Here is a 26,057-nt window from a genome sequence, read left to right as displayed (position 1 = left end):
AGGCATATGACACAGCAGTGTCTGCAGTTGTGGATATTGATGCTTGCCTATATTCATAGCTCCATAAAGCTATTTTATGGTGATATAATAACCCTAAATATGGGATGCATTGGCAACAGAGAGTTAGCAATTCTAAGTGGTCTATCCATAGTGAAATGAATGCCTCCCAGATATCAATAGAGGAGTTGATGGAGTCAGGTAAACAGCTGCTTTCCAATATCTTTCTCTGCTACAGATTCGCAAGGTATCAATATATCTATTGAAGCCTTTTGTGAGCGAGACATAAATCTGGCCACTTGTTTCCTGGGAACAAATGCTTTATTATTAGCAAATTGTAAAGCAGGGTCTAGGCACTTTGCTAACAAGAGCACGATCTGCAATTCTAATGGCAGTTCATCTCCCTCCTCGCACACACACAGGCACACACATACACCCCTCCAGTAAACACCTCTGTGGGAGTGATTAGTATCTGCTGATGACTGATAGCCAAGCCTTCTCCTCGCGCTTATGCTGCCAGTTCTGCTGCTGAAAATAAGAGCTGCAGTAGCTCCAGGCATGGCAAAGGAGCACGCAAAGAGCTGGGCAACACGCTCTGCAAGAGTGGCAGTGCAGTTTTCTGACATCTTGCCAGGTCTTCTGCAGAAGGAAAGAAAGAAAACAATCCATTTCTATCGGTCCTGTTCTGCTCATTGTTATTAGAAGTGAATGGGGAGCTCTGTTTGACAGGAGCAAGGGAGGCTGTGAGCCAGAGAGGCTGCTCGTCACCCCTGCCACACACAGAACAGATGATGCCTGGCTGGGAGATAGCTCTTCATTCCCCCCAGGGATGTCCAAAGTGGCCAGGTTATCAGCTCACCTGCTCTCATGTTACCTGTCTGCCATCTGGATGCCCAGCCTGGGCTGTCTGGAGAAACCCATGGGATGCTGCATCACACCATAAGTTGTCAGCAGGTTCAGAGACCTCCCCCAGCCCTGCTCCGCTTCTGTGGATGATCTCAGCTCTGCCTGAGCTTGGTTTCAAAAGGGAAGGCAATGTGGAAACCCACTTGGTCCTTCCAAACTCCCTATAAACTGGGAGCAGGCCCAGGAGGTTGGCTGAATAACATCCCAGCCTCCTGGATGAGACATTATTCAGTCTGACTTAAAAATACTTTCCTCCCTCCTGGAGCTCACCCTCTTTGGTGACATACAGACTGCAACGGTGTCATCTTGGGGACCCTTCAGAAATGTGGTTTGCAGAGCTCTGGTGTTCGCAGCAGCTCTGTGGAAGCACTGGAGAAAGGCACAAAACCACTCACAGCTCTCAGAAAACAGCAAACGCACGTATTTTCAAGCTATATTTGCAATGCTTTGAAACAGTTTTTTGAGTACATTTCAGTCAACTTACTGGTGATCTTCCTCACTCTGAAATTATTTTATATACATTAGAGCACTTATCACACAGGCAGGAAGGCGCCCTTCAGAGATGGTTTCTCTGTTGCTTTAGCGTGACATCAAGTTGTCTGTGCAATGAAGAAGATGGCAGCACTAAGTTCTGTCCAGACACTGGTGGTTCTCCCACACCCAACAGTGTTGAAAAAGGTCCCCAGCCAGCAGCTGTCTGGTGCTCATGACTGGTGGCCCTTCTCTGCAAAGCATCTGTTGGATCATCGTAGAGTTGCAAGGGCCCCTAAAGGCCATTGGTCCAACTCCCCTGCAGTGCATAGGGACACCCACAGCTCCATCAGTGCTCGGAGCCTCATCCCCTGACCTTGGGTGTCTGCAGGGAATGAGCACCCACTGCTTTTCTGGGCAACCTGTGCCAATTCCTCACCACCCTTATTGCAAAAGTTTTTTTCTTTATATCCAGTTTAAATCTCCTCTCTAAAGGGGCTTTCCATGAAAACAGTGCTAGGAGATAAAAAGGTGTTTCCACGAAGCCTTCCCATGCTGCTTTTGTGGGAACTGATCCAGGGTTAGCGTAGGCAAGACAACCAACAGGCAGAGACCGACTGCTGGGGAACCTGGCTAGTCCCATAGAGCTGCCATTTTTCGAGCTTTGAAGTGGTTTATTGCACAAGAAGACCTAAAGCTGGGTGGGATTCATCCCCATACAGGGTCCTTCATGGATGCAATTGCTGTCCTTCGGACTGCTATGGACTTGAAAACGGATCCAAATGCCACCAGATGAAGAGGAGGGAGCGCTGGGAAGGTAAAGGAATTAAAGAAAGTGCATTAAGAAAAGAGGGAAGATGGGCTGCAGGACTTGCATAACTATAAGAAGGAGGAATGAAGTGATGGCAGTGAGCAGTAGCATGGAACCAGCATAGTCCCTGCGTTTCCAGCACAGACACTCATGCTCTCAGAATGCCTCTCACCAAACACGACGTCCAGGAGCAGAAATTCAGCACAGCTGCACTTTGAGGAAGCAGAGGCAAGCAGTGGAGAAGGAAGACATTCCCCTGCCTTCTCTGCATCTCTGGGAAGGCCCAATGCAATTCCTGTTTTCACCACTTAGATGGCGTTCAGCTTTGCTCTGCAATTTGCTGGTTTGCTGTGTATCAGTGTGCTTAGCAGCAAGCCCATGCGTGCACAGATTTGTGAGGCCAAACAAAAAGATTATGTGTATTCGAAAACGTTAAGCATTAGAAATGATTGGCTGTTGGTGACTTGAGTGATTTGTCTCTGTTTCACGCTCAGCTCTGCCATGCTTATGATCCACTTCATTGCTGTCAGCCAGGATCTTGTTCTGCTGCTTCACGTCTCTGCTTTGCAGCCCATAATAATGGGACCACCACTTGTACCTCTGTAACCTGCTTGGGAAAACAGCAGTGATGCACCTCACCCTTGTGCAGCTCACATGATGCACCCATCCTGATGCTCTCTTGCTTCTTGGGGGGCAGCATGGTCCGACCACACAACACCCTGCCAGGCTTCATTTACTCTGCTGGCTCCCCCCAGGTCTGCCCTGCTGTTTCCTTGAAACTTGTCCTGTACTTTACTTTGAATGCAGCAGGGAGTCAGAATTCCGCCCACTGTTCCCTTCTATTCTTGGCCCTCCGCTTCCTTCACCTCCCAACCAAAATCTGTTCTCCTTCTGAAAATGGCTTGTATTTTCTGCCTGTGAGAAAGCCTCGCTCCCACGAGGGTTGCAGTGCCATCGGCTCTCACACCTCAGAGCGAAGCAGCACAGAGCAGGGCTTTGCCCTCTGCCCCTCAACTGCCCCTCTCCCAGCCCTGCCTAAGCAGCAAGTGGCTGAGCTGCCTTTTGGCAGCGGGTTCTGTGGCTCCTCCAATCACTGTTTCTTTCCTTTATTGCTTGCTTTATGCCAGAGATGCTAAATTTACAGGAGTTGTCGCGAGGAATTATCGACGAGTCCGTATTTCTCTGCTTTAATGCCTGTGATTGCTGGGCAAGGGAAGCACATGCTATTTGTCCCCCTTCCAAACAACGTCTCTGTCGAATCAACAAGAACAGATTATTCATCTGCTGCAGAAGCCTAATTGCAAACAATTGTAAAACAAAATATTATTTCATTGCAAAGTAATGGACAGCACTGTCTCTGCACCATATGGCACCCTGGTTCGAACACAGCTTGGTCTGGGCACCTGAACACAGCCCCTGGGTAAGCACTCTTCCATTTGCTTAAGGGCTATTTATCTAATGGAATGCTCTCCTTGGTAAGGCAGTGGCAGTGTGCTGTTGTTCACTGCCCAAGGTGAACACCCACAATGAATCCAAGGAGATGGGATGAGCCACAAGCTCAGGCTGAAGCTCTGATGATGCACTGTGACATTCACCCTCAATGAAGTGGCCAGCATGGGGTGAGCATCCCTGCACGTCATCACCTGGTCAGCATGAGCTCTAAGGTCCTGATTTAAAAGGATGTTTGAACAAGAGATATTGGGCTGATGCCTCTTACTGATGCTGCTTGGTCTCCAAATCAAGCAGCTGGTTCTCAGATAGTCAAATTTTCAGTGAGGAGAACTGATTTCCACGGGACGCAGAGTCTTCCCACAGAGAAGCATTATGTTTACCTCCAGCCTTCTGTCTTTTCCTGAAAACCACTTTCTTTAGGAAACTACGTGGGCACTTAATTTTTTCCTGGGGATGTGCTGTGCAAGAATGGGCTTTTAGTCATCCCTTCACACTCTTAAGTGCAATATAAAAAGATCGATGGCCAAAGTAGCCACCAATGGGGTCCATAAGGTGGCCTAACCCAAGCTCAGGCCACTGCAAGACTATTATCTCCCTCTCACTGAATGTGGAAGTTTGTTTGTTTTTTTTTTTTTGCAAAAAATCCTCAATTCTATGAGGATTTGGCATTTCCTAATTTACCTCTGTCAGTCATACACCCAGACATTCACTTACCTTTGGCCAACAAAGCAAAGCCATTGCTTCGAAGCAATGCCAATGGAGCAACTTGGCCAACGTTTTCTTGGTCATAGAAACATTCTTTGTGAAACTTTAGTATTTTCACTGCACATCTTCCTGAAAAAGCACCGAGGTTCAGAGAAGTGACAGCCTTCTAGTAACCCTGTGGTGTGGTGATCAGCATTAGCTGTGCTATGAGACAGGCAGCTCCAAAAAGGCCAAACAGTGGCATTTGAAGAGATCACAGAAGTTTGGGACAATAATTATCAAAATGGATCAAGGGCAAATCCACCAGATTTGAGCTCACTGTTTGAGTACCACTGTGTTCTGTATTTAGTAGAGTAAGCTGTAGGACAGAAAAAGTTTGAAAAAGTCCAACTGTCTCCAGGTGATGTCTGTGGTCATGTTTAATCAAAACCCTTCTTCCCACTTTGGCATGATCAAAGATGGAAAACGCTGCTTTGAACTTGGTATTTCCATGTTTCAGCTCAACGTATCCCATCTGATGCTTTCAGGAAAACATAAGTAACAATTTTGATTGGTTCTAATGCAGAGAAAATAATAGTGCCTCCCAACTTTCAGTGAGAAACCTTAGCACACTCCAGTCCAGCCTGCTACTTTGCAGGCAGAAGGTGGATTTCATAGAATCACAGAATCACGGAATGGCTTGGGTTGGAAGGGACCTCAAGGATCATGAATGTCCAACCTCCTGCCACAGGCAGGGCCAACAACCTCCATACTTAATACCAGACCAGGATGCCCAGGACCCCATCCAACCTGGCCTTGAACACCTGGGATGGAGCATCCACAGCTTCTCTGGACAGCTGTTCCAGCACCTCACCATTCTCTTGGTAAAAAACTCACTGATATCCAACCTAAATCTTCCCTCCCTCAACTTAAAAACCCTTCCCCTTGTCCTGCCATTATCTAACCTTGTAAAGAATTGAGTCCCATCCTTTCTGTAGGTTCCCTTTAGGTACTGGAAAGCTGCACTGAATTGTTAAGACTATGAATGCAGTACAGTTTGAAGAAAACCAAACACTTTACTGTGGCATTTGGAGAGCTGTGGGACAGCAACAGTCAAAAACTTGAACCTGGTTTGTCCCAGTTGGAGGGAGCATGAAGGAGGACCTGTAAGCAACTCAAACCACTTCAGGGAGTGCAACCTTTGCAGATGACTGAGCAAATCATCACTGCACAATCCCAGCTTCCTATCTTGCACCTCTCCAGCTCCATATGTTTCTCTTTACCACGTATTGTTTTTCTGCTCTTCAGACAGTTTTTCATGCATCAAGCCATGCCAAGTCCTAAATTCATCAGGAGGAGTACATTGGCATGGGACACTGAATCCTACAGATTGTTCGAACGCAGCCTGCTTGCAGTCCCCATCTCCTGGAGAGTCTGCTTGAGGTCAGTGGTTTGGGCTCTCATGAAGCCTGAAGTTACTCTTCAGGAATTCACTCTTCTTAAGAAGGGCCGATTTATTCTTCTACGGCTTTTTGGAAACATTCCAGAGGACGACTGGGGGCAGTTCCTGCTTCATCTCACAGGTGGGCTCCACCATCCAGCACACGTGCCTTATCCAGGACTGCCACACCGACATTCCACAATCCCCGTGCCCCCATTTGGTTTGGTCCTTCCCCCTCTTTTCCCCATCTCATCTGTTTCAATTCCTGTTCCAGGAGGGCCGTTTCCTCCATCTCTGCCTAATGATGGCAACTGGGTTAGGCAAAGAGTTCAACTTTTAGCCTTCAAAAGCCTTGCCTTCACCATCTCTGGATAACTCTTGGAGTTGGTTCATGCTTGGTAGCAAAGTCACATCACTTGGAAGGGATGAGTTCTGGCCAAAGAGTGACAAGACACCCCTATGTGCTTCACCATCGTTGGGTCTGCCCCTTACATTGCAGATATAGGAGCATCTCTGGAAATAACTGCCGGCTCCGGAGGGTTTCAAGTTAAGGCATGAGCTAAGAGAGTAATCTGAAATGAATAATTTATTTTGGTGAATTTTTGCTTCCCTCTGTTTACAGATTGTCTAGGAGCAGATTGCAGCTTTCGCACCTCAATTCATTATTGGAAACTATTTGCAGATAGTTCCCAGTCTGCAACTCATTTGCTAACTCTGTTGGGAGTACTGCAGATCTGAAATCAGAGATGTTTTGAATGGTCATGTGGTACTGCCATGCTCTCATTCCTCCATGAAATATACGTGACGTTTAGAATCAGGCTTTAAGGGCAGATGCTCCTAATCAGGAACTAGATGTTTGTTTTCTGCCAGTGCTCTCCAGCAGCCGTCTTGTATGTTCCTACAGCTGCCCCAGCCGGGACACCCAGTAACACCAAGCGAGTAGGAATCAAAAAGAATAAACTTAAACTCGAAACAAATCAAAACAAGCAAACAATAATTGTAGAAGAAGTGTATCTCGCTGTCTCAAAGCAGAGAGACAATGCTCAGCAAGCTCGGAGGGAAAAACAAAAGGCTGACCCACTTACTGAACATACGAGCTGCAGCCCACACCATCCATGTGGTGGAGCTGGGAACAGCAGAGCTCCTGAATTTCTGACTTGTGAGCAGTGATAGGGCCTGGGGGTGACCCCAGCTGAGTCATTCTGGTGTGGCTGCGATGGAGCTGTCATGTTTCATCTGTTGCTCTCAGGAGTGTTCCTACTCCTTGGTCACTGCAGTCTTGAATCCTATCCTATCCTATATTCAGAGGGAAAGAAACCTACACCCTGATCAGAAATCCAGTGGCAGACCTTGATAAGGCTAGATACTGGGGATGCAGAGTCTTTCTCTGCAGAGCCCACCTGTACCCAGGTCCATGATGGAGTCCCTGTTCTGAATCAACTGTTTGGCCTGGAAGTCACTGGAAGACATCTCTTAAGGCTTTGCATTTCCCTTTCCTCAAAGCTTTCCAGCACTGCCAGTTGCTTTACAGTCAGGGCAGAGTAAGCGTGGGGCAGCTCCGAGCCACGTGCAAGCTCTCATCCAGCTAAGTCTCCCTAAGACCTGAATTCGAGCAGCTGTCTGTGAGAGATGCCTGGATGAGCCCTACAGAGGTGCTGAAGGATTCCTGGCATGTCCCAGTCTCGGCAGCACTGCCAGGACCAGGTGGGAACCTTTTGCTGCATGACGAGAAGGGATTGATGTGTCAGGCTGAAGCGAGAGCTGAGATGATTTACAGGAGAGACTTGTCCAAGCCGACCCTATTGCTGAGGCAGAAGAAGTCTGAAATCCAAGAGAAATCACGAAGCAGAAGCGATGAGGCTCATAATTCACCTTCCTGGGAGAGGCAGCATCCATGGGGAATCACTGCCTATGGCAGGGGCTGGATGCACTGAGAGAAGGGAAGCTATTCTCGCTCTGCCTTACCCATCCAGGCACTGCAAGGCTCTGGTACATTTTTCATGGCAGTAGGAGCAAAAAAACACAACAAGGCATGTAAGAACAATAAAGATGTTCAATGCCTTTTCTTGAACTAAAGTGATATGGTGAGGAGATGAGACAGTTGACAGAGATGGGGTGGGGTTGGGTGGATCAAGCCAGGCAAAGGTCATACTGTGAAGCTGCTCCTGGGCCAAGTCTGGATGCCTGGGAAGTGGCAGAAGGGTTCTGCAGTGAGAGTCATGGAATCGTTACCGTTGGAAAGGACCACTAAGATTATGCAGTCCAAGTGTCAAAGGACAATAGGATGGGTGTCCACCTATGGACACGAGGGCAAGAAGAACATGGAACATGTCAAGGAACCTCGGGGCACTGTTGGGAGGTCAGAGGCCACTTTGCTCCGTCTGACCCACTGTCCTCCTGCTGTACAAATGGACGCAGGTAGTGAGCAATCTGTGCTCACTGCAAAGGCAAAAGTGAAAACTGAAAGCTTCTTACCCAAATGGTTCTTTGTGGGAGCAGGGCCCAGCCGTAGGGAGCTCTTGAGTTGTAGAAGACTTCAGTGCATAGACAATCAATGGGAATACACTGTGCAGGTGCTGCGTTCCCCTGGTACATGTGTTAAAATGTGATTTTCCCCTTCTGGCTCTCCACCTTCTTCTCATCACCTTCAGACTCAGGAATTTGCTCCAACTGTGCTCCAGCCACTGTGGTCACATGAGTGAGCAAGCAGCTAGTCAAAGCCTTGCAAACAATACTCACGATCCAAGGAAGAGAACTGATCTAAATGTGATTAAGTGCTAGGTAGAGACGATCTTGTAATTATCCAGTCAAAGCAAGGTGTCTCTTGATCTGAGAATGCTGGCTCCTTTCCAAGCTGCAAATGAGCTGCACAGAACTCCTCACGCTGTAATTGCGAGCCACCTCATATCTCCCAGGAGATCGCCTGCTTGGGAGGCTCTTTCTCTTTGCTAGACAGTGCTTAGCCATGTTGGGAAATGGAAAGCACAAATGTCCACCAGGCACAGAGGGAAGATCCTCCTGTGTCTTATAACATGAGACTGGAAAGCCAGCTGGCACTAGAGTGAACCACTTTGCATGCCAGGGTCACAGCCACCACGTTCCTTCATGGTGTCCTGTGTGCTACAGACTGTTGGGTCTTAAACCAGCCCAAAGTGGGGCAGGGATCTGCTAGAAAAGTCAGGCCCAGCACTCTGTGGATGTGCTCTCTCCACTTCAAGATTAACCTTTCAGAAATGTCAGCCAAACAGCCGCATACAACCTGCTGCCTTGGTGTTAGAACCTGTAATTTTTGGCCTTGTGACTATAGCTTCAGTTAACTCCTTCATTGCCTGTGTTCACTTTCCTGCTCTCCCCCAGACAATTCCAGCTCCAAGGTCCTTTTATCTGCAGTGATCTTCATGCTCTGCATGTAGGCGACCCCTCTTTCCCAATGCACTGCTTGGGATGGCAATGTCAGAGGGCACTACTCAAACACGAGTGCTTAGAGGTGTGTTAACAAGGAGAAGCAGCATATTGCTGACTTGCAGGAGCTGGACTGTCATTGAAGAAAGAGTAGGGCAGGGTGGGATCATCCTTCCTCGCCTCCCCAGATGTCCAAAAATCAACAAAGCATTCTACCAGCAGAAAGCAGAAGGACTCTGTGTCTACTGCCAGAATTCACCTTTCCTTTAGACCTAAAACTCTTTCATCTGCTTCTTCAGGACAGATCTGCTACCTGTCACAGGACCCAAAGGAGACAGCAAACTGCTAAATAGGCCATGGTTCCATCTGGGCCAGGAGGGTTAGAAATTGAGAGCACAGCACTCCCTAGACAGCATGTTCTCAAAAATTTTGGGGCAATGTGTGCAGGACAGGCAGAGAAGAGAGGGGCTGTATGGTGCAGGGTGGGGTTGGGCAGCATGCACTGTATTGGGTGCAGGTTGGGAGTCGACATGGGCAGGAGTACAGCTGGAGATTGTCCTTATGCAGAATGAGTAGAGGAAATGGTATGCAAAGCAAGTTGAGTAGAGAAGAATGGGATGGGATGGGATGAGATGGGATGGGGTGGGATGGGATGGGATGGGATGGGATGGGATGGGATGGGATGGGATGGGATGGAGGCAATGCCCTGCCTTTGAGCCAAGCTAGGGAAGGAGCTGCCCCCAGGACCCCACACATCTAGTCCTGGCACAGGCGTTGTCCAAAGTCAAGGTGAGGACATCCCTCAAAGCACATCCTGCTTCCAGCTGTTCCCCAGCTGTCCCCAAAACTTAAGCCTCCAACAGTGAGTGTTACTGCATAAGAATGGGGCTACATTTACATTTGGGAGGCTCTGTCTTGTCCTGAGGAAAGCCAGATTCATCTTTATCTATTGGTGCCCTGAAAGACCTGCATGTGAGGTAGGTTCTGGAGAAGAGCCATACTGTAGGCTGTCTGGTGCTCAGGTCCTACCTTGGCCTCTAAATCTTGAACTGCAACAGAACATGACAGCCACTTCAGAACCTCCCCAGCTTTGTGCACTTCTATGACTTGGTGATGACATGGTGCCAAAAAGCCCCAGGCACTGTAAAAAATAAAGCTGTACTCCCACAGCTTGGCCAAGATACACTGCTCTGTTTGCAGTCCCTGAGACCATCTGAGGGATCCCTACATAGCTCTGCCAGCTGCAGCTGACCTGATGATCTGACACTGTTCCCAAAGGGAACCTTTCCCCAGCTCCACATTTACACTTTGCTTGTGGATGATGGGTAAAATGACAGCAAAACGTATCTAGAAGACATCTGGAAGGCACACAACCCAGATGCCTGTGGACAGCTGAGGCTGCTTGCCTAATTAGAGTCCACTCTTAATAAATGCCCTCCAGCTGGCTCAGATGCCCAATTGAACTTTCCTTTGGTTGCATTTCTTTTTTTCTTTTCTTCTTCTCTCTCTCCACAGATGACTGCAGGCATTGAAGGTCTTTGGCTGAGAGGAGACACTGTACCATTTTCCTGACTCATTTGATACCATACCTACAGAGAAAACTGGGTAGACCTTCAAGAATGTGGTTGCAGCACAAGCCCTGGGTGCAAGCAGCTGTGGAGATGGCCAAGATAAAGGTGGCAAGTCATAAGAGAGATATGAATATTCAATAGCATACATACCCCTACATATATAGGTAACTGCTATCTATATCTATAGGTGTGTATATATATATATATATATATATATACATATATATACATACACACATGCATATATACAGGTAGCAGTTTGAAACCTCCCATTAGCAGAGCCAGAGCCACCATGTCTTCCTGTTCAAAATGTTCAAAATGTTCTGCTGTTTCTGGCACCATCCTTCCTGTCTCCTTTGCCCATTGAGCAAATGAGTTCAGTTTAATGAGATCTGGCTTCCTGCTCCTCAGGATAGCTGCAGATGGGAGTTGCCCATGCAGTAAGCACTGTCTGCTCCAGGACAGGGAAACTAGTGAGAGGGATGAGGATAGAAAACCACCTTCACTTTGTTTCATCTCCAACCAGTGTAAATATTATGCTTTTAGGTAAACTGAGGTAAGCTCTTCTCCTTGCATCACGCAGGAGAACGATCCCAAAAGCACGCGGGTGGGATGAGATCTGGTTAGAGGTGGAGGGGTGGAGATGGGGACTCTGCCTTCTCTGGGCCTCCCCGGGGAACGCAGTGACCCCACAGCAACAGAAACGAACCCCGGCAGCGGGCCCTGCGGCAGAGCCGAGCCGTGTGCCTCCGCGACCTGCCCGGATGGGAGCCGGCTCGGGAGCGCCCGGATCCTTTCGTGAGCCCCGTGCCGTGCGCTGCGGGCTGCGGGCGGCTCCCGGAGATGCTGCCGGTTGGAGGCGGGGGAGCGACCGGCCCGATGCCCGCAGCCGCCCGGCCGGCCCTATCCGCGGCATCCTTTAGGTGGCACCTCTCCTCCAGGAATGAGCCTCCCGGCCCCGCACCGCCCTGCCCGGGCACCGCGGGGACCCGCCGCCGTCGGAAAGGCTCCGGCTGCCCCCGGAGCGGCCCCTCCCTCCCTTCCTTCCTTCCATCCCGTGCCCGTCTCCCCCGTCCTCCCTCTCACTCCTCCAGCCAGTAAATCCGAGCTAGGCTGATTCCTCTCACGTCAAACCACATGATCCCATAAAACATTCATCGCCTCTCCAAGCCCCGCGCCCCGCTCGCTCGCTCCCGGGATCCGCCGCTGCAAGGCTCCGCGCTCCCCTCCGCCGCCTCCGGCTCTGCCTCCGCGGGATCCGCCGCAGCTCCGGCCCCGGCCCCGTGCGTGCGGCGGGCGGGAGGGAGGACGGAGGGAGGAGGCAGGCGGGCGGGCAGGGAGGGAGGGGGAGCCTCGCCTGGATGCTGACTCCAGCTCGGGGGCTGCTCATTCCCCCGATGAGCGAGGGCACCGGCACAGGGAGAGCCCCCTCCCCGCGCTCCGCTCCGCGCTCGGGCTGAAGTTTTTGCACGAGGACCTGCTCCGCTTTCTCAAGGATTGTACCGCCGCCGCTCGACTTTGCGCCTCCAGACGTGCCTTCCCCGACCCCTAAGATGAAGAGGGCGATAGCTGAAGGTAGGTGCGTCCCCCCACCCCCTGATACCCCCCCTACCGAGACTCCCCAGGGCAGGGCAGGGCAGAGCGAGGTGGCCACATCCCCCGGTGCGGTGCGAACTCGGAACTTCCCTGCCTGCAACTTTCTTCGTCGGAACGGCCGGGTCCCACTCTTGGGGGAGCGCGGCCGGAGCCCACGGGTTGGGGGTCCGCATCTCTCTGGGCTCGGGAGAGGCGGAGGGGTGAGCGGAGGCTGAGGCCGGGTTGGATGGGGGTAACACGGCTGCGAGCTGCGGGCTGAGGCCCCTCCTGCCCTCTGTACCCCCGCCTCGGTGCGGCCGGGCTCCCCCCGAAGTTGGGGCAGGCAAAGTGTTAAGGAGGTTGGGCCGGGGGAAAAAGCAGCATCCTCTGCTCTCAAGGCTGCCTCCCACCGGGGCGCAGCCCGTGCTGCTGGGGGAGGTGGCCGGAACGGCGGAGCCTGAGAGGAGGGCGGAGGCAGCCAGCCCGGCTTTTCCTCCGCTCCTTTCTGGGCTGCCGAGGAGCGATGCTCCGCTCCCGACGATGCTGCGGAGGAGCTGCGGGTGCCTCCGGCCGGGGAAGTTGGCGGAGGTTGCGAGATCCCCGAGACGGGGGATGTGCACGGGGCTGACTCCTCTCTAAGGGACCCCCGCCCGCTTCGGTGCCCAGCAGCGAGAGTAGCTCGTGGAGAAGCCCGGCAGAGCAGCCTCCTCTCGCTGCAGATCGCCCTTTTCCATCTGCTCGAGCGGCCCTTTTGCTTTTCAGTTGCCGGTGCGGACGGATCGGGCTGCAGCCCCCCGTAAGGGGATGCACCTCTGTAAGCTCGTGGCTTCGCCCATCCCATTTGCAGTCTCTCCGGGTGAAACCCGACATCAAGACCTGCTTTCGGAGGAACACAGGCTCTCAGGTTCGGGCCGCTTGGAAAAGCGTGCCCAGGTGTGCTGCTGGAAACCCAGCCCGAGGGCTGCAATACTGAACTCGAGCCATCAGCCCCTCGTAGCAGCTCCTTGGCTGCCCAGGCTGCTGGATGGGGAAGCGTTTGGCACGCAGAGCTGCATGGAGTCCCTTTCCCATGTGTGCCATCTCCTGCCCGCTTCCTTTCTCCATCAAAGATACCCTATTTATTATTATTATTTTTTTTTTTTCCATTTCATTTTGATTTGCTTTCTTTTGCTTTTTGGAAAGCACTCCTGCTCATTCATTGACGACGGTCGAAAGGATGTTCACCAGCTCTGCTCCATACACACCACCTCTTTTGGAGGGCTCTAAATCCTTTTCAAGTTCCATAATGACCAATTGCTTTCTGTTCAGCAAACACCTTGGGGAGGAGCAGGGGGGAGCTGGTTGTGGCGTCAGCCTGCGGGGCCCTTGGGTGATGCTGAGATGCCGGCATCCCTTTGCTATGTGCTACAGGCTTTTGGTTGATCTGAGCCCCATGGCTGCCTGCTGTGATGCTGGCAGTGGTACCCAGGTGATGGGTGATGGGTGTGGTGCAGCACTGGGGCACTCTGTGATGCTGCAGTGCTGTCTCTGCACCGTGACTTTCCTGTATTTCCAGCTGCTATCAAAGATAATGAAATACAAAACCCGTGTTACAACAGCTTTATTTATAGAACAAAGCTTTCAGGGGGTTGACTTTTTATTTTTTTTTTTTTCAATTTTTTTTTTTTTCTCTTCCTACTGCTTATGAGAGGCTATGGGTTGCTGGTAGGTGTGACTGTGAAGTCCTTATAAGCCTTAGGAGATGCTGTTTGGATGAGTGACCATCCTCCTGCATCTGGGCTATGTTTCCCACTGTGGTCTGCCAGGATGCTCCGAGTGCTTTGTAAGCCAGAAATAGCCACCAGGGGCAGTTAGAGGCAGAGCTTTCACCTGGTGTTCTCAGCACTTACTGCTTTATTAACACAGTTTATTTATATTGAAAGATTTTTCCAAGCTTTTTCTTTCTTTCTTTCTATTTTTTTTTTTTAATAGAATTTCTTATGCATTACAAAATCCTGTAGTATAAGAACTTACACCAAGCTTAGAGAATATTTATTTGGAAATGCAGCAGCAGCTCCTTCTTTTCCTTGAGAGAAGACACCATTCACCAGTGCATTATTTTATATATTTCCTTTCTGTACTTTGTTCATTCATTTCAAGGAGCCTCAGCATTTCCTGAGCTTTGTTCCCTTTTCCCCACCGGGCAGCACAATGCTTCGGTCCAACGTTCTGTGGGTCCATCCGTGGATGTGTTCTGAGAGGCTTTTTAAAGTGGAATATCACAGCCCAAATATCGAGGTGCCGTTGTGCTGCTCTGTGCTGTGAGGTTGTGTCAGGGCAGATGTGGTTGTGTCTCTGCTGGTTTGGTGATATTTTCCCCTCTAAGAGAAAGCTGGCCCGGAAAATAAGGGAATTGGAAGCAGTGAGAGCTGCTGCTGCCCTCTGCACTGCTGTGGTTTGTGGGCAGCAGGTGTTTGTGTTGCTGACCAGAACGTGGGGAATGTGGTATCCCTGTCCTTGCAAGCCTTGCTCTTTGTTAATTACCTGCATCCCATGTTTGGGTGCTTTGGGCTTTGCATAGTGGCAACTATGTTGGCAGCTCATAAAGGTGCAGAAGTGGTGGTGGTGGGGAGGAAGGGAGTAAAATCGGCAAATCCAGCAGCACCTCTGAATTTTGGCTCAGAAGCAGTGAGAGAGACTGAAATGAGGGCAGAGAAGGGAAGGATGCTCCGGATCCCAACTCCTGGGCATGCTGCCATGGGCCCTGCATGCCCAATGATGCTGCTGCATGGAGCTGCTGCCTGCTCCGAAAGCGCAGCATCCTCCTTCCCTCCCCAGTCCAAGCCCCAAAAAGAAGGGAGGAGGAGGAGGGAGAGGAGAGATGGGTTGAGCCAGAGCCTCTGCACAAAGCAGGACAAGGAAGATTGTGAAGAGCTGAGCTTTAATCCTTGTGCTGAGCTTGCCTGTGGCTGCTGTGCCCACTGTGTGTGGCTCGGCTGTGCTGCAGGACGTTCCCCAGTGGGGAGGCTGAGGCCATGGGAAGCAGAACCGAAGGGAGAAGAAAGGAGTTGGTCTAATTAAGCATGTGCTCTCTTGCCTTGGATTTGCAACGCTCCACGCTGCCGTCACCTTCATTAAGACATTTCTCAGAGTGCCAAGTGCCTCTTTTGATGTTCCTAAAGGGGTTTGTTTATCCAGGAGACGCACACACAAGGAAGCAGAAGCATCCTGTACCATTGCAGCACTGCATTGTGGTGCCTGTAAGGGCTGGGAATTGCACCAGGGTTTCTCCCTCCCATCCTTCTGCTGTATCCTGGAGCCAATTGGGTCTGTGCACTGTATGTGTGGGAGGGAGGTGGGAGCTTGTGGTCCACAGAGCCCAACCTCTCCTTCCCTTTTTGCTATCGTTGCAACTCCTGGAGGTTTCCAGAGGCTGAAGGAAAAGGGAGAAAACAACACTGAAAAGTCAAGAAGCAAAGGGTGGATCCTCCCATTTTTGGCATAGAAATGCCAAAATAATTGCTACAGTGTGCAAACTCACAGCTTACAGCTGCAGCCACACGCAGCAGCACAAGGTTTGGGTGATTTTTCCTATGGAGGTGTTCAGTGATGACTCAGAGCAGGGAGGCTTCATAGTGGTTATTTCCTATAGTGTGTTTGCAGCACACATGGAAATCCTACCTGGATTTGAGGCAGAAAGCATCTGCATGTGGCATGTATGGACTTTGTCCCTATTTCCCTTGCCTCACAGAGGTCCGGGCTTCTGCACCCTGCTCCAAGTTCTGCTTTTGACTTCTCTGTGCCCTTGAGCAGATTGCTCAGCTTTTCCAGCTCTAACAATGGGAAAGTGATGCTGAGCTATCTCCCAGGGGGCCCAGAGTGCACACAGAGGTCGGCCCTGAGCTGAAGCATTCGGGTCCAGGCAGCAGTGACACGGCATCAGGACACAAGATGGATGGTGTTCTCCTTAGGGTTGGTGCTGCAGGTTTCTCTCTCCACTCTGGCCTTCCTCGTTGCCTTAGCATTGCAGCTTGGAGCCAAACATCAGCACCAGCACATTTTGCAGTATTTACTGTCTCTCTGCTCTTGGAATCAGGGGATTAGAAAAGTGCTTTGTTTTATTTTATAGCCTTCCTTCCTGGAGCTGCCAATGGAAGTCAAAGCATCATACAAGAGTGTTCAAAAACACTTGAGAGTTTTAGAAGCAAGGAAGTTTTTGCATATTGTGATTTTTAGTGCCATTTCTGGAAGTCTCATCAGGGCCTGCATCCCCTGGGGTGCACCTGCCTTATTTACAATGAGCCACCATTTACTCATACGCAGTTTGGGGTCCGTGGTTCATTTCCATGCTGTGCTCGAGTGTTCTTTAGCTGTGGGTTGGAAACCCTTGAGGAAATCCAGGATTACCCTCCAAACACCTTGCTTTGCTCTGCTGTTGGCTTCTCCTTGTGCCCAAATTCCAGCTAAGAAGAAACCAGCCTTTGACATGGGATACCTCTGTCCCATTTGCCACCAACATCCTTGAGTCATCAAAGTCCTTTTGTTAAATGATGCTGTTTGCTTCCTGGAATCTAGACTCAGAAAACCTTGCTTGCACTGCATGTTTCTGTACTTCATCTGTGGACATCTCCTCAAAGGTCTGGAGAGCCTTTGCTGCCAGCTATGCCTCAATTGACTGATTCCCATCCACATCTGCAATTCCATGTAGAAGTGAGATAAAGCACAGGGAAAACAGAGGTGTTTCATGGGCAGAGTGAGGTTCACTGCCTGGATGGGAGTTTCCAGGCAGTCACAGCTTTGTTCCATCTCAGAGGAACTGGGTGCATCCCTCAGATGGCTCTTTGCATTTATTGCCTTTCTAAGGATGGTGTTTTCTTTCATCTCATTGCCTTCCATTCACCTTCCACTGGAAACAAAGGAATGTTTGTGCGTTCGAATGTGGTGCTTTCTTTTCTACCCTCAAAAAAGAAGAAAAGGGATCATTATAGAGCCTTGCATGGATGTGCACGAACTGATCCGTTATTAGCGATAATTATAATTTACATGATGTCTAGGAAGAGGGGGTCATTGGTACAACAGAAGCAACAACAACAGCGGTAGCGGTTCAGCTTTGCTTACTGATGTGGCAGATTCTCTCCTGTGTGCTGCCCACTGGGGAAACCGGTTCAATTTCACTTCTTTTCCCCAAGAATGAATCTTTTGCTAGAACCATCTGGCTGCTAAATTCTTCTCCTGAAGCTGTGCAGTTTGCTGGCAGTTCATTTGCGTCTTTAGCTACTAAGGAGGAAGTAAAAGTGACTGATGAGGCTGAGGCTGGGACCGTTCCCATCAAAGTGACAGCTTTTGTGAGCTGGATTTGGGAAAGTGTTTAAAATTGGTGTGTTTTCATTAAATTTTGAATACGGTGGGCAGAACTTCGCTCTCGGCGCTCCGGTGCAGCTCTTGACTCCGCACCCTGCGTCGTTATGTCAGAGTGAATTGTGTGGCTGTTAAGATTTGTGCGCTCTTGTTTGATGACTTTAAATACTGATTTTAATTGGGTGCTTTTCTTAAAGCTGTGAGTGATGGCTGGGGCTGTGTGTGATGCACAGTGACGTGTGTGGGAAGGGGGTGCCAACCCAGCTTGACTCTTAAATGCGCAGCAGGAGGAGGGGGAGGGGGAAAACCTTTGCAGGACCTGGATTTGGCTTTCCCTGCTTCTAGCCAAGGGCTCTTCCAAGTGTGTGTGGCCAGTGTGATTGATGCTTCCCATCGCCGTGCTGACGTGGTTAGCATTGGCTTTACACTAGAGGGCTGTCTGTCCCTTTCCCTTCAGAGGAAAGGCATTAGCGTGAGCGCTGGGAACGCTCCTGTCTTTCACAGCTTCCCAGCAATTTGACAGCAGCCCGTTTTGTTGGCTGGGTAACGCCATGAGGGTTTTATTTACTGCTCCCCGCCTCCCTTGGTGCTGTGCAAGAGCATTCACCTCCTGGTCTGCGGGGTGCTTGGGAGCTGTCTGTCCAGAGTGATGTGGAAGCTTTCTGGTTTCATTGCAAATGTCCTCAGGTCAGCAGTCTTTTTGTAGATCCAGCAGCCTTCAAACCCGTGGGACTTTTCCACTCCTGTTCATCCAGGCATCCCTTGTGCCTGTGGGGAGATGCAGCCCTGGGTGTCAGCAGCGCAGCTCTGAGTGTTGTAGGGTGCACTGGGCTTGAGATGCTCTGGAAATGGCTGTCCTGGGGCTGGGGAGAGTCTTCAGTGCCCCAGTCTGAAAGATTTGGTAGTTTCCTTTCCACAGAGTTGGGTGGGACATCTTCCTCTGAACCATAGGTTCATTGAGGTTGGAAAAGACCTCTCAGATCCCCAAGCACAACCCCAGTCCACCCCTACTGTGCCCACTGCCCATGTCCCTCAGTGCCACATCTCCATGGTTCTGGAACACCTCTGTGGATGGTGACCCCTGCACTCCCTGGACAGCTGTGCCACTGCATCACCACTCTTTTGGAGAAGGAATGTTTCCTAACATCCAACCTGAACCTCTCCTAATGCAACTTAATACCATCACCTCTCAACCTGAGAGAAGCATGACTGCTGACAACAGTGCTGGGCCTCTATGGGACCACTGGCTCTTGGCCACCACAAAGGGTAACTGTTTTATCTCCACATGGGCACTTGTATTTCTGCTTTCCTTCATTCTGTTCCTAGTCACTTGGGGTGCACTGAGGTGTGGGCATCATTCCTCTGCCAGCAGCTGATTTATCAACTTCAGGGACTTCTCTCCCTTCCTCCCTCCCTCCCTCTTCTCTCAATTTGCAGCTAATGTGTCGTGAAGGGAGGGGGGGGGGAGGAAGTAATAATGGTAATTACAGCAGCTTACGGTCCTGAACGCTGACACTAACCACGTGCACAGTGATGGATGGTGGGAGAACATGGTGCCGCAAGGATGCCAGGAGTGGTGGTGGCCGCATGCAGCTGAACCCAGCAGGAGTGAGGTGGGCAGCAGGCTGCTTAAATGGCACCCCCAGCTCAGCAACCACTATTTCAGTTTTCCTGAGGCTGGGGCTGCCTGGGCTCTGCTCAGTTGCTCAGAGATTGGTGCTGAGTGAGAAAAAGGGGCCCTTGTTCTCCCAGGTTGGAAGGCAGCACCGAGGGAGCTGCACAGCCAGAGAGAGACATTTGTATGAGTGGCAGAATAAATGAATCTGAGCTGCCTCCTGGGAACCAGCCCAGAAGAGACTGACTTTACTTGGCCATGGCTTTCCAGTGGGAAATGTTTTTCTTTCGCTGTATTTATTTTTGGCTTTCCTAGTGTTTTGCTAGGCTTACAATTAATCCTACGCTTCAGGGTGGCCAGCTGGGCTGCAGGGACAAAGTCTTCTTGAAAGCAGTTTGCTTGGTCACTTCCTGAGGACCTTGGATTTATGGGAAGCCTGGGAGTGCTTGACCTGATGCACTGATGGAGAAGTGCTTGGGTGCTGGGGCTGGGTTTACCTCTCCCCAGGGTGCTCCTCTCCTGCTCTGGTTGCACTGAGCATCTCCCCCAGCAGTTGCTGGGTGAGCTCCCTGTGCTGATCTCCTTTGTTGCTGGAGGGGATCCCACCTCTCTGATGTGTTCAGTGCCTTCTGTGTGTGTTTATGGGCCAGCACCCCACGGATGCCAGCCAATGCAGTTCTCCACATGCCATGGGCCCATTTCCCCACCTGCAGCCCCCTCCCTCCTCTTGCTGCAGCTGAGATGGATGTGTTGGGCTGTGTCAGCCACAGTTTCTGAGCGTTTCTATTTTGTTCCTGTACTGCTGAAGCAAAGGCTTTGTTGCTTGTCTGAATGTGACCCCCTTGCCCAAACTCCTAAAAAAGCACAGGGGTGAGAATGGGGCACCCGCTGCCATCTGCTGCAATGCAGGCAGAGCACGAGGCTGGGGCACGGGGTGCAGCTTTGCTGTCAGATAGATCGCTGAGCACCTGACATGCTGCCCCAGTGTGAGACTGCAGGGCACAGCCCCCAGGGAGGAGATGGGACAAGCTGTGGTCCTGTTGCTTTGAGCCTGAGGGGCACAGTGCTGGGCTGCTGAATATATGAGCTCTCTGTGTATGCAGGGCTGGAGCAGCACAAGCTCTCTGCAATGCTGAGGGATGCTGTGAGTGAAAGGGACGAGCCTGCCACTTGGCACGAGGAGAGGTGGGAAGTGATAATTGGAGACAATGATGGCACAGGAATGTCTCAATGTGATAGGAGCTAAATGACACGGTGAGGAATATTACACCTTGTTGCAAGTGTCAAAACCTGCACAGAGGTAAAGGAGAGGAGCAGGGCTTTGTGCAATCCAGCAGCTCCTGCAGAAGGGCCTTAGCCAAGCTTTGGCTCCAGCTGCAACCCACCTACCCCAGCAGCTCCCTCCATCGAATTCCCCAAAGCTCTCGTGCCTGGGGAAGAAGGTGATGAGTAGGAATTGTCATTTATGCCAAGTAGCCTCTGGATTGTTAGACAGGGTGTGTGGTTGTTAGACCAAAATGCCCATCACAGAGTGCACGTGCCTGGATGCATGAAGTGCTGGGGCAACTGCCTGTTGCAGGGGCAGCGGGGTGGGCTGAGCTGGTCTGTGTGGCCCAATGGGTTGGAGCTGGTGAGGAAAGAGGTTGTAGCATCCAGGAGAAAGCATGGTGACAAATGGCATGGGGATGATAGCTTGGCTTTTCCTTCTGGTACAACAGAGTGTAGCTTAGGGGGAAAGCGTTTAGCTAGCGAGGGAGAACTCTGGAGCTGCCTTCCACAAGGTCCTGCTGAAAGTCCACTGAAGATCCAACAAAGGCTGGGTCTTCATATTTTCAGTAAAACATCCAGCAATACCAGCCTGCAGGCTCTCTCTCCTTGTTAGCACAGAATCATCTCCATTGCTGCTTCCCAGGACACATTCAGCCCTGATTGTTCCTGGCAGACAACACTGCCTTCCTCCTCAATGACCTTCTGGAGATTCATGGCCAAAGCTTCATCCACTGCTGTGGTCCTTCGCTTTTGTCCCTCTCAGAACAAGGGTTTTGCTGTGCAAAGGGTCCCATGGGCAGCTCCACCAGTTGCAAGGCGGGTGTTCCCCCTGCATGGCAGGCTGGCAGCAGCCTATCTCAGTAGTAGCGGTTGGCTCTTCCCAGCAGCCCTGGGAAATATGCAAATTTAACCTTTGAATTTACTGTGCTGTTCTTTTTCTGGGAAATGTCATTCAGGGCATCAAGCTGGGACTGCTGGTAGGGGAGTGGGCATCGTCGGCATATGCTCTGTCTGTGGGGGTTAAGGGGAGGCTCCCCAGGGAACCTTCCCCACAAGCAGGAGCTTGTCATACTCACTGCCTTCACTGCCAGCAGGAGCTGCCCCGATGGGTGGAACAAGTCTGGGTGTCTTGAGCTGGCTCCTGGGTGGTGTAAGAAAGGTTCTGTCCCTGTTGTGGGTGTTGGGAGGAGCTGGCAGCAGAATCAGCAGTGCTGGGATGTTCCTCTGCCTCGAGGGATGGAGCTCATGGAGCTCTTATGGGATGTGACCTAAGCGATGCTGCAGGAGTGAGCTCCCAGCCTGTCTGGATGTGCAGAGCTGAAGGGAATCCCAGGTGCTGTGGCTGGCAGTGACTGATGGGACCATCCTAGCTTGGGCCGACGCTACACTGAAGGGCTGAGTTTCCAGGCGGCCCCTGGGAGGTGTCTATGGAGCAAAGCAAAGATGTGATTACAGCGCAGGCAGGAGTGACAGAGCAAGGAAGATGGATTTCAGCATGGCTGAATAACCAAAGACCATCTCCATGTCCCAGGAGGGCTCTGCTCTGCTTGCTGGGCCATTCGTGCTGAAGCCATCCCTTGTCACGTCAGCTCTGTTACTGCTGTTGGCTCCTGTCAGGATGTGCCTCTCTGCAATGTTCCCATTGCACCTATGTGGGCTGTGCCAGCTGTAGAACTCAACAGTGGTTTGGGAAGGTGGAACAAACCTGAAGAGCACTGTGCATGGCTCTGGTTGTGATGCAGGTGTCCCCTACAGCTTTTTGCAGAGTTATTGCACATCCCAGTGCTGTCTCTGTGGAGGAGAAGTTCTTTGGGGTCAGCAATGCAGGGGCTCCCAGAGAACAAGGTGTGAAGCTGGACTCTCCTGCAGTACCCTCCAGAACAGCCAGCGTGGGCAACTCTGGGCCAGCAGCACCCTGAGCTCACAGAGCAGAGTGCCTTCACAGGCATCCCTAAAAATAGCCAAGCAGAATGTCCATGTGATGGGTTTCAATAGGAAAATAGATTCATTTCCCAGCTCCCGGAGGGCTTTTTGGAAACAGTGGAGAGTAAATAAGGGTTTGGAAAGCAATGACAAATACCCTGGAGGTGCCCTTCCAAGCTGCTTGAAATTACATTCCAGTGGCTCTGAGATGGGGAGCATGAGGCCCCAAAGATCTCCAGATCTAGCATGCTCTTATTTGCTTGGGTACTAATTAAGAGAACGTCGAAGCTCTGATATGTATTCTGTAACTCCCTGTAAATTCAGATAAGAGACATTACAAACCCATCACAGGTGTATTAAAATCTCCTTAATTAATAAAATATAAACACAGCAGTCCCCTGGAGAATGATTGAGCAATGGATGAGGGCACACAAAATGCAGAGCTATGAGGTGAGGTGGGGAGGATGCTGCCCCTAGAATCCTCATTCCCCAGGAGAAAGATGGTATAGCAAAGATTTTCTGTACAGGAAAACTGCTGGTGGTTAAGCATTCAAGCTATTGCCAGAGCCCTTGGTTTGGCCAGCTTGCTGCCTGGGTACCAAAAAAGGCATTGCATTTGTGTATCTGAAGTGGTTGGAAAGATGAGTGCGGTGCACGGATGGGTTTCCCTGTCCTGTGCAACTTGGGAGTGCTTAGCCCTGTGTCACCCAGTGGACATTGGTTGAAGCCCCTGTGCCAGATATATCTACAAAAGTCAGCCTGCTCCGAGGCTATGCAACAATTCTGCACTGAAAAATGCTAAATGAAGTACACAGAGAAGAATAGATCCAAATGGAGACCAGGTTTAGAGTGTCATCGCCTCACAGCAATGGTTTGTTTGGGGCACGCTTTGAAGCCAGTGGAAAAATGGGCTCTGTTGGTCCAAAGCCTGGGGGACTGCTGTGATCATTAGGGCATCTCTGGGCTTTGCATGCTCCTTGACTACAGATACCTTGAGGTCCAGAGAGAACCCCTTTGTGACCAAACTTCCTTAAAACCAGTGTTATTATGTGGAGCCTTCCACCATATTCATGTTTTCTGATTCAGAAGGATCATAGAATCACAGCATCATTCAGGTTGAAAAACACCACTAAGATCATCAAGTCCAACCATTAAATGCTGGGGTTTGAGCTGCTGGTGTTGTTAATACACAGAGATGCAAGAAGGAGGTGGATTCCTGGATAGAGAACCCAAGTCCAGAGTTGCGATGAGATTATGCCCCTTAAAACTTACAGAAAGAATTGCCCTGCTTCCAAATGTTAACAGTGCAGGGCAATCCCAGGAGTTCTCCTTCAAAAGGCAGGAGTAAGGGTAAGCACTCTATCTATCTTTTTTGGTATAAAAACCTGCTTAGCCATAACTATCTTATTTATTTTGTAATCATAACATCTGTATATTCATTGATTATACAACCGCCCTCTTGGCATCCTCCTGAGGAGGGGACAGAAGTGATGTAGGAGCCAGCCCCCAGTTCACTCTGCTCTGCAGAGACGTTGGCTGGGAAGGTCTAGTGCATGTTGGGTCTTGTGAGATGGATATATGCACACCTGTGTCTTCCCTGCCCCAGCTCAATAGACTTGATGCATTTCCCATGCCTGGCAGTATCATGGTTATATACAACCACAGCTGGAAGACATTTTGAGGGAGGGAGAGCCACAAGTCCAGCAGAGCTGTCTGTGCTCTGGGGTACAGGGCTTTCTTCCCAAATGCTTTCAGGAGCTGCTTGTCTAACTGCAGCTGTAAAGGAAAGCAACAGAGCTTTCAGGTGGCACTGCCTGTTTTACTCTTTCTGGAGGAAGAGTGCCTTATTATAATTGCCATGCTTATTTGGAAGAAAAAGACCACTGTAGTTACTAGAAATTCAATATAGAAATTACTGGTTACTACCCTCTGTAGACTAATTCTGAGGGTAGCAGAAGAATGAGGAATTTAATGCACACTATAATGAATGTCAATCTTCTCCCTTAATGAATAGGAATCACAGTTTGCTGCACATTGCAGAGAAATGAAAAGCATCCAAAGTTCAATCCACTTTTTCCTTTCCTTTTTTCCTTTTTTTTTCTTTCTGTCTTCCCCCTTCCTCCCCCCCCCCTTTTTTTTTTTTTGAAGAGAGATAATACTATGCACAGCAGATGGGTGCATCCATTTGTCAGTGCTGAGGATTTCTTATCTTGTACCATACAAGCCAGGGTTTTCCTTCAACTGAGCTTTGTAAAATTTCCTATACAAGCAGAGGCATAATGCCATTCACGGAACTGGATCCTTATGAGAAAGTGGATTTTCCCCTCCTTCCTGTAGTAAACCATCCAGGCGATTAGAAGCAGAGATGATCCACTCTTTGTTTGGTGTGTACCAGCTATTCCCAGCTCTGCTTGCTGGGTGCACAGAGGAGCATTTGTGTGTGAGTGTGCGTGTGACAGTTGTGCAATGGGATCCCTTGGAGGGATGCACGGCCACGAGCTGCAGGCCACGTTTGCAGCTTTACATCTGGAAAGGTCTATAGGGTGAGCATGGACAGCATCACTCCTGGCTGAGGAAGCTGTGCAGGAATCGGTGTTTAGGAGCAGGGAGAGGATGTGCTCCTCAGCACAACGTGGCCCATGGCCCATTGTGGCTTTGTTGGCATGAGGCAGGCTTGTAAAGCATTATTCCTTAAGCCTGGGTGTCTTTTAGGATCATAGAATTATAAAGGTTGGAAACGACCTCTAAGTTGCCCAAGTCCAACCCCAGCGCGCCCTCAGTGCCCATTGATCACATCCCTCAGTGCCACATCTCCATGTTTTTGGAACATCTCTAGGGACAGAGACCCCACCACTCCTTGGGCAGCTGTGCCAGTGTCCAACCATTCTTTCTGAGAATGATTTTTGGCTGGCTTTTTGGCTTTCTCCTTGCAGCTCTCAATCACAGAACCTGTCTGCATGGGAGAACCGAGCTCACCTGAGGGCTAAGCCAAGCCCCAGTGCAACGAAATGACACAAGTGACACAAAGCCATGCTGCAGCTAATGTGATGCAGGGACTGAGAGCTGCAGAAAGAATCTGCCCCTACTGTAAGCTGATCCTCCAGTTTCCTGAGCTGAAGTGTCTGAATGCTCTCACAAAGGAGCTTTTAGGCATCTCCATCATTGCGAGGAATAGCACTCTACCATGACCTGTGCAACCATCTGCCAGCCTTGCAGACTTTGGGGTGCATGTGAGAGTTCAGGGGTCCTACACACTGCCCCCAGGGCTCAGGGTGGGATGTATGGGTGCAACAAGGTGGCCCCTTTGGGAGGTAGAGGACGGGGAGTGTCTCCCACAGGCTGAGCTATGCCATCATGGGGATGGAGAGCTTCCTTGCTGCTGTGGTCCTGGGGATCCGGAAGGCGTTGTTCCATCTGTTCTCTCTCATGTGCAAATGCAGGCTCCAGCTGAGCAGATGCCGGCTCTGTGCCAGAGGAGTTTAGAGTTCCACTGTTTTAAAATATTTATTAATGTGAAGATGTAGTTATCACTTAAGCTGAAGCAATACAGTGGAAGTCTTTTTGTTGAAATGGAAGTTAGTGATGCTGAAAAGCCATTAAGCT

The 26,057-nt window shown here is 50.4% G+C and overlaps 1 protein-coding gene across 1 annotated transcript in view; it reads left to right on the top strand.

Moving 5' to 3' along the window:
* The first annotated feature begins 12,081 nt into the window (after positions 1 to 12,081).
* The window catches only part of RTN4R (reticulon 4 receptor), a 62,540-nt gene continuing 48,564 nt past the window's right edge, over positions 12,082 to 26,057 (top strand). Inside the window, exon 1 of the mRNA XM_052689737.1 lies at positions 12,082 to 12,310. Within this exon, the coding sequence (XP_052545697.1) occupies positions 12,289 to 12,310 (22 nt within the window). The 5' untranslated portion in view covers positions 12,082 to 12,288. The remainder of the gene's footprint in view (positions 12,311 to 26,057) is intronic.

This window comes from Tympanuchus pallidicinctus, unplaced genomic scaffold (genome assembly GCF_026119805.1).
Source record: "Tympanuchus pallidicinctus isolate F22 unplaced genomic scaffold, pur_lepc_1.0 scaffold25, whole genome shotgun sequence".
NCBI lineage: Eukaryota > Metazoa > Chordata > Aves > Galliformes > Phasianidae > Tympanuchus > Tympanuchus pallidicinctus.
This window is presented reverse-complemented; position numbering and strand designations above follow the sequence as displayed.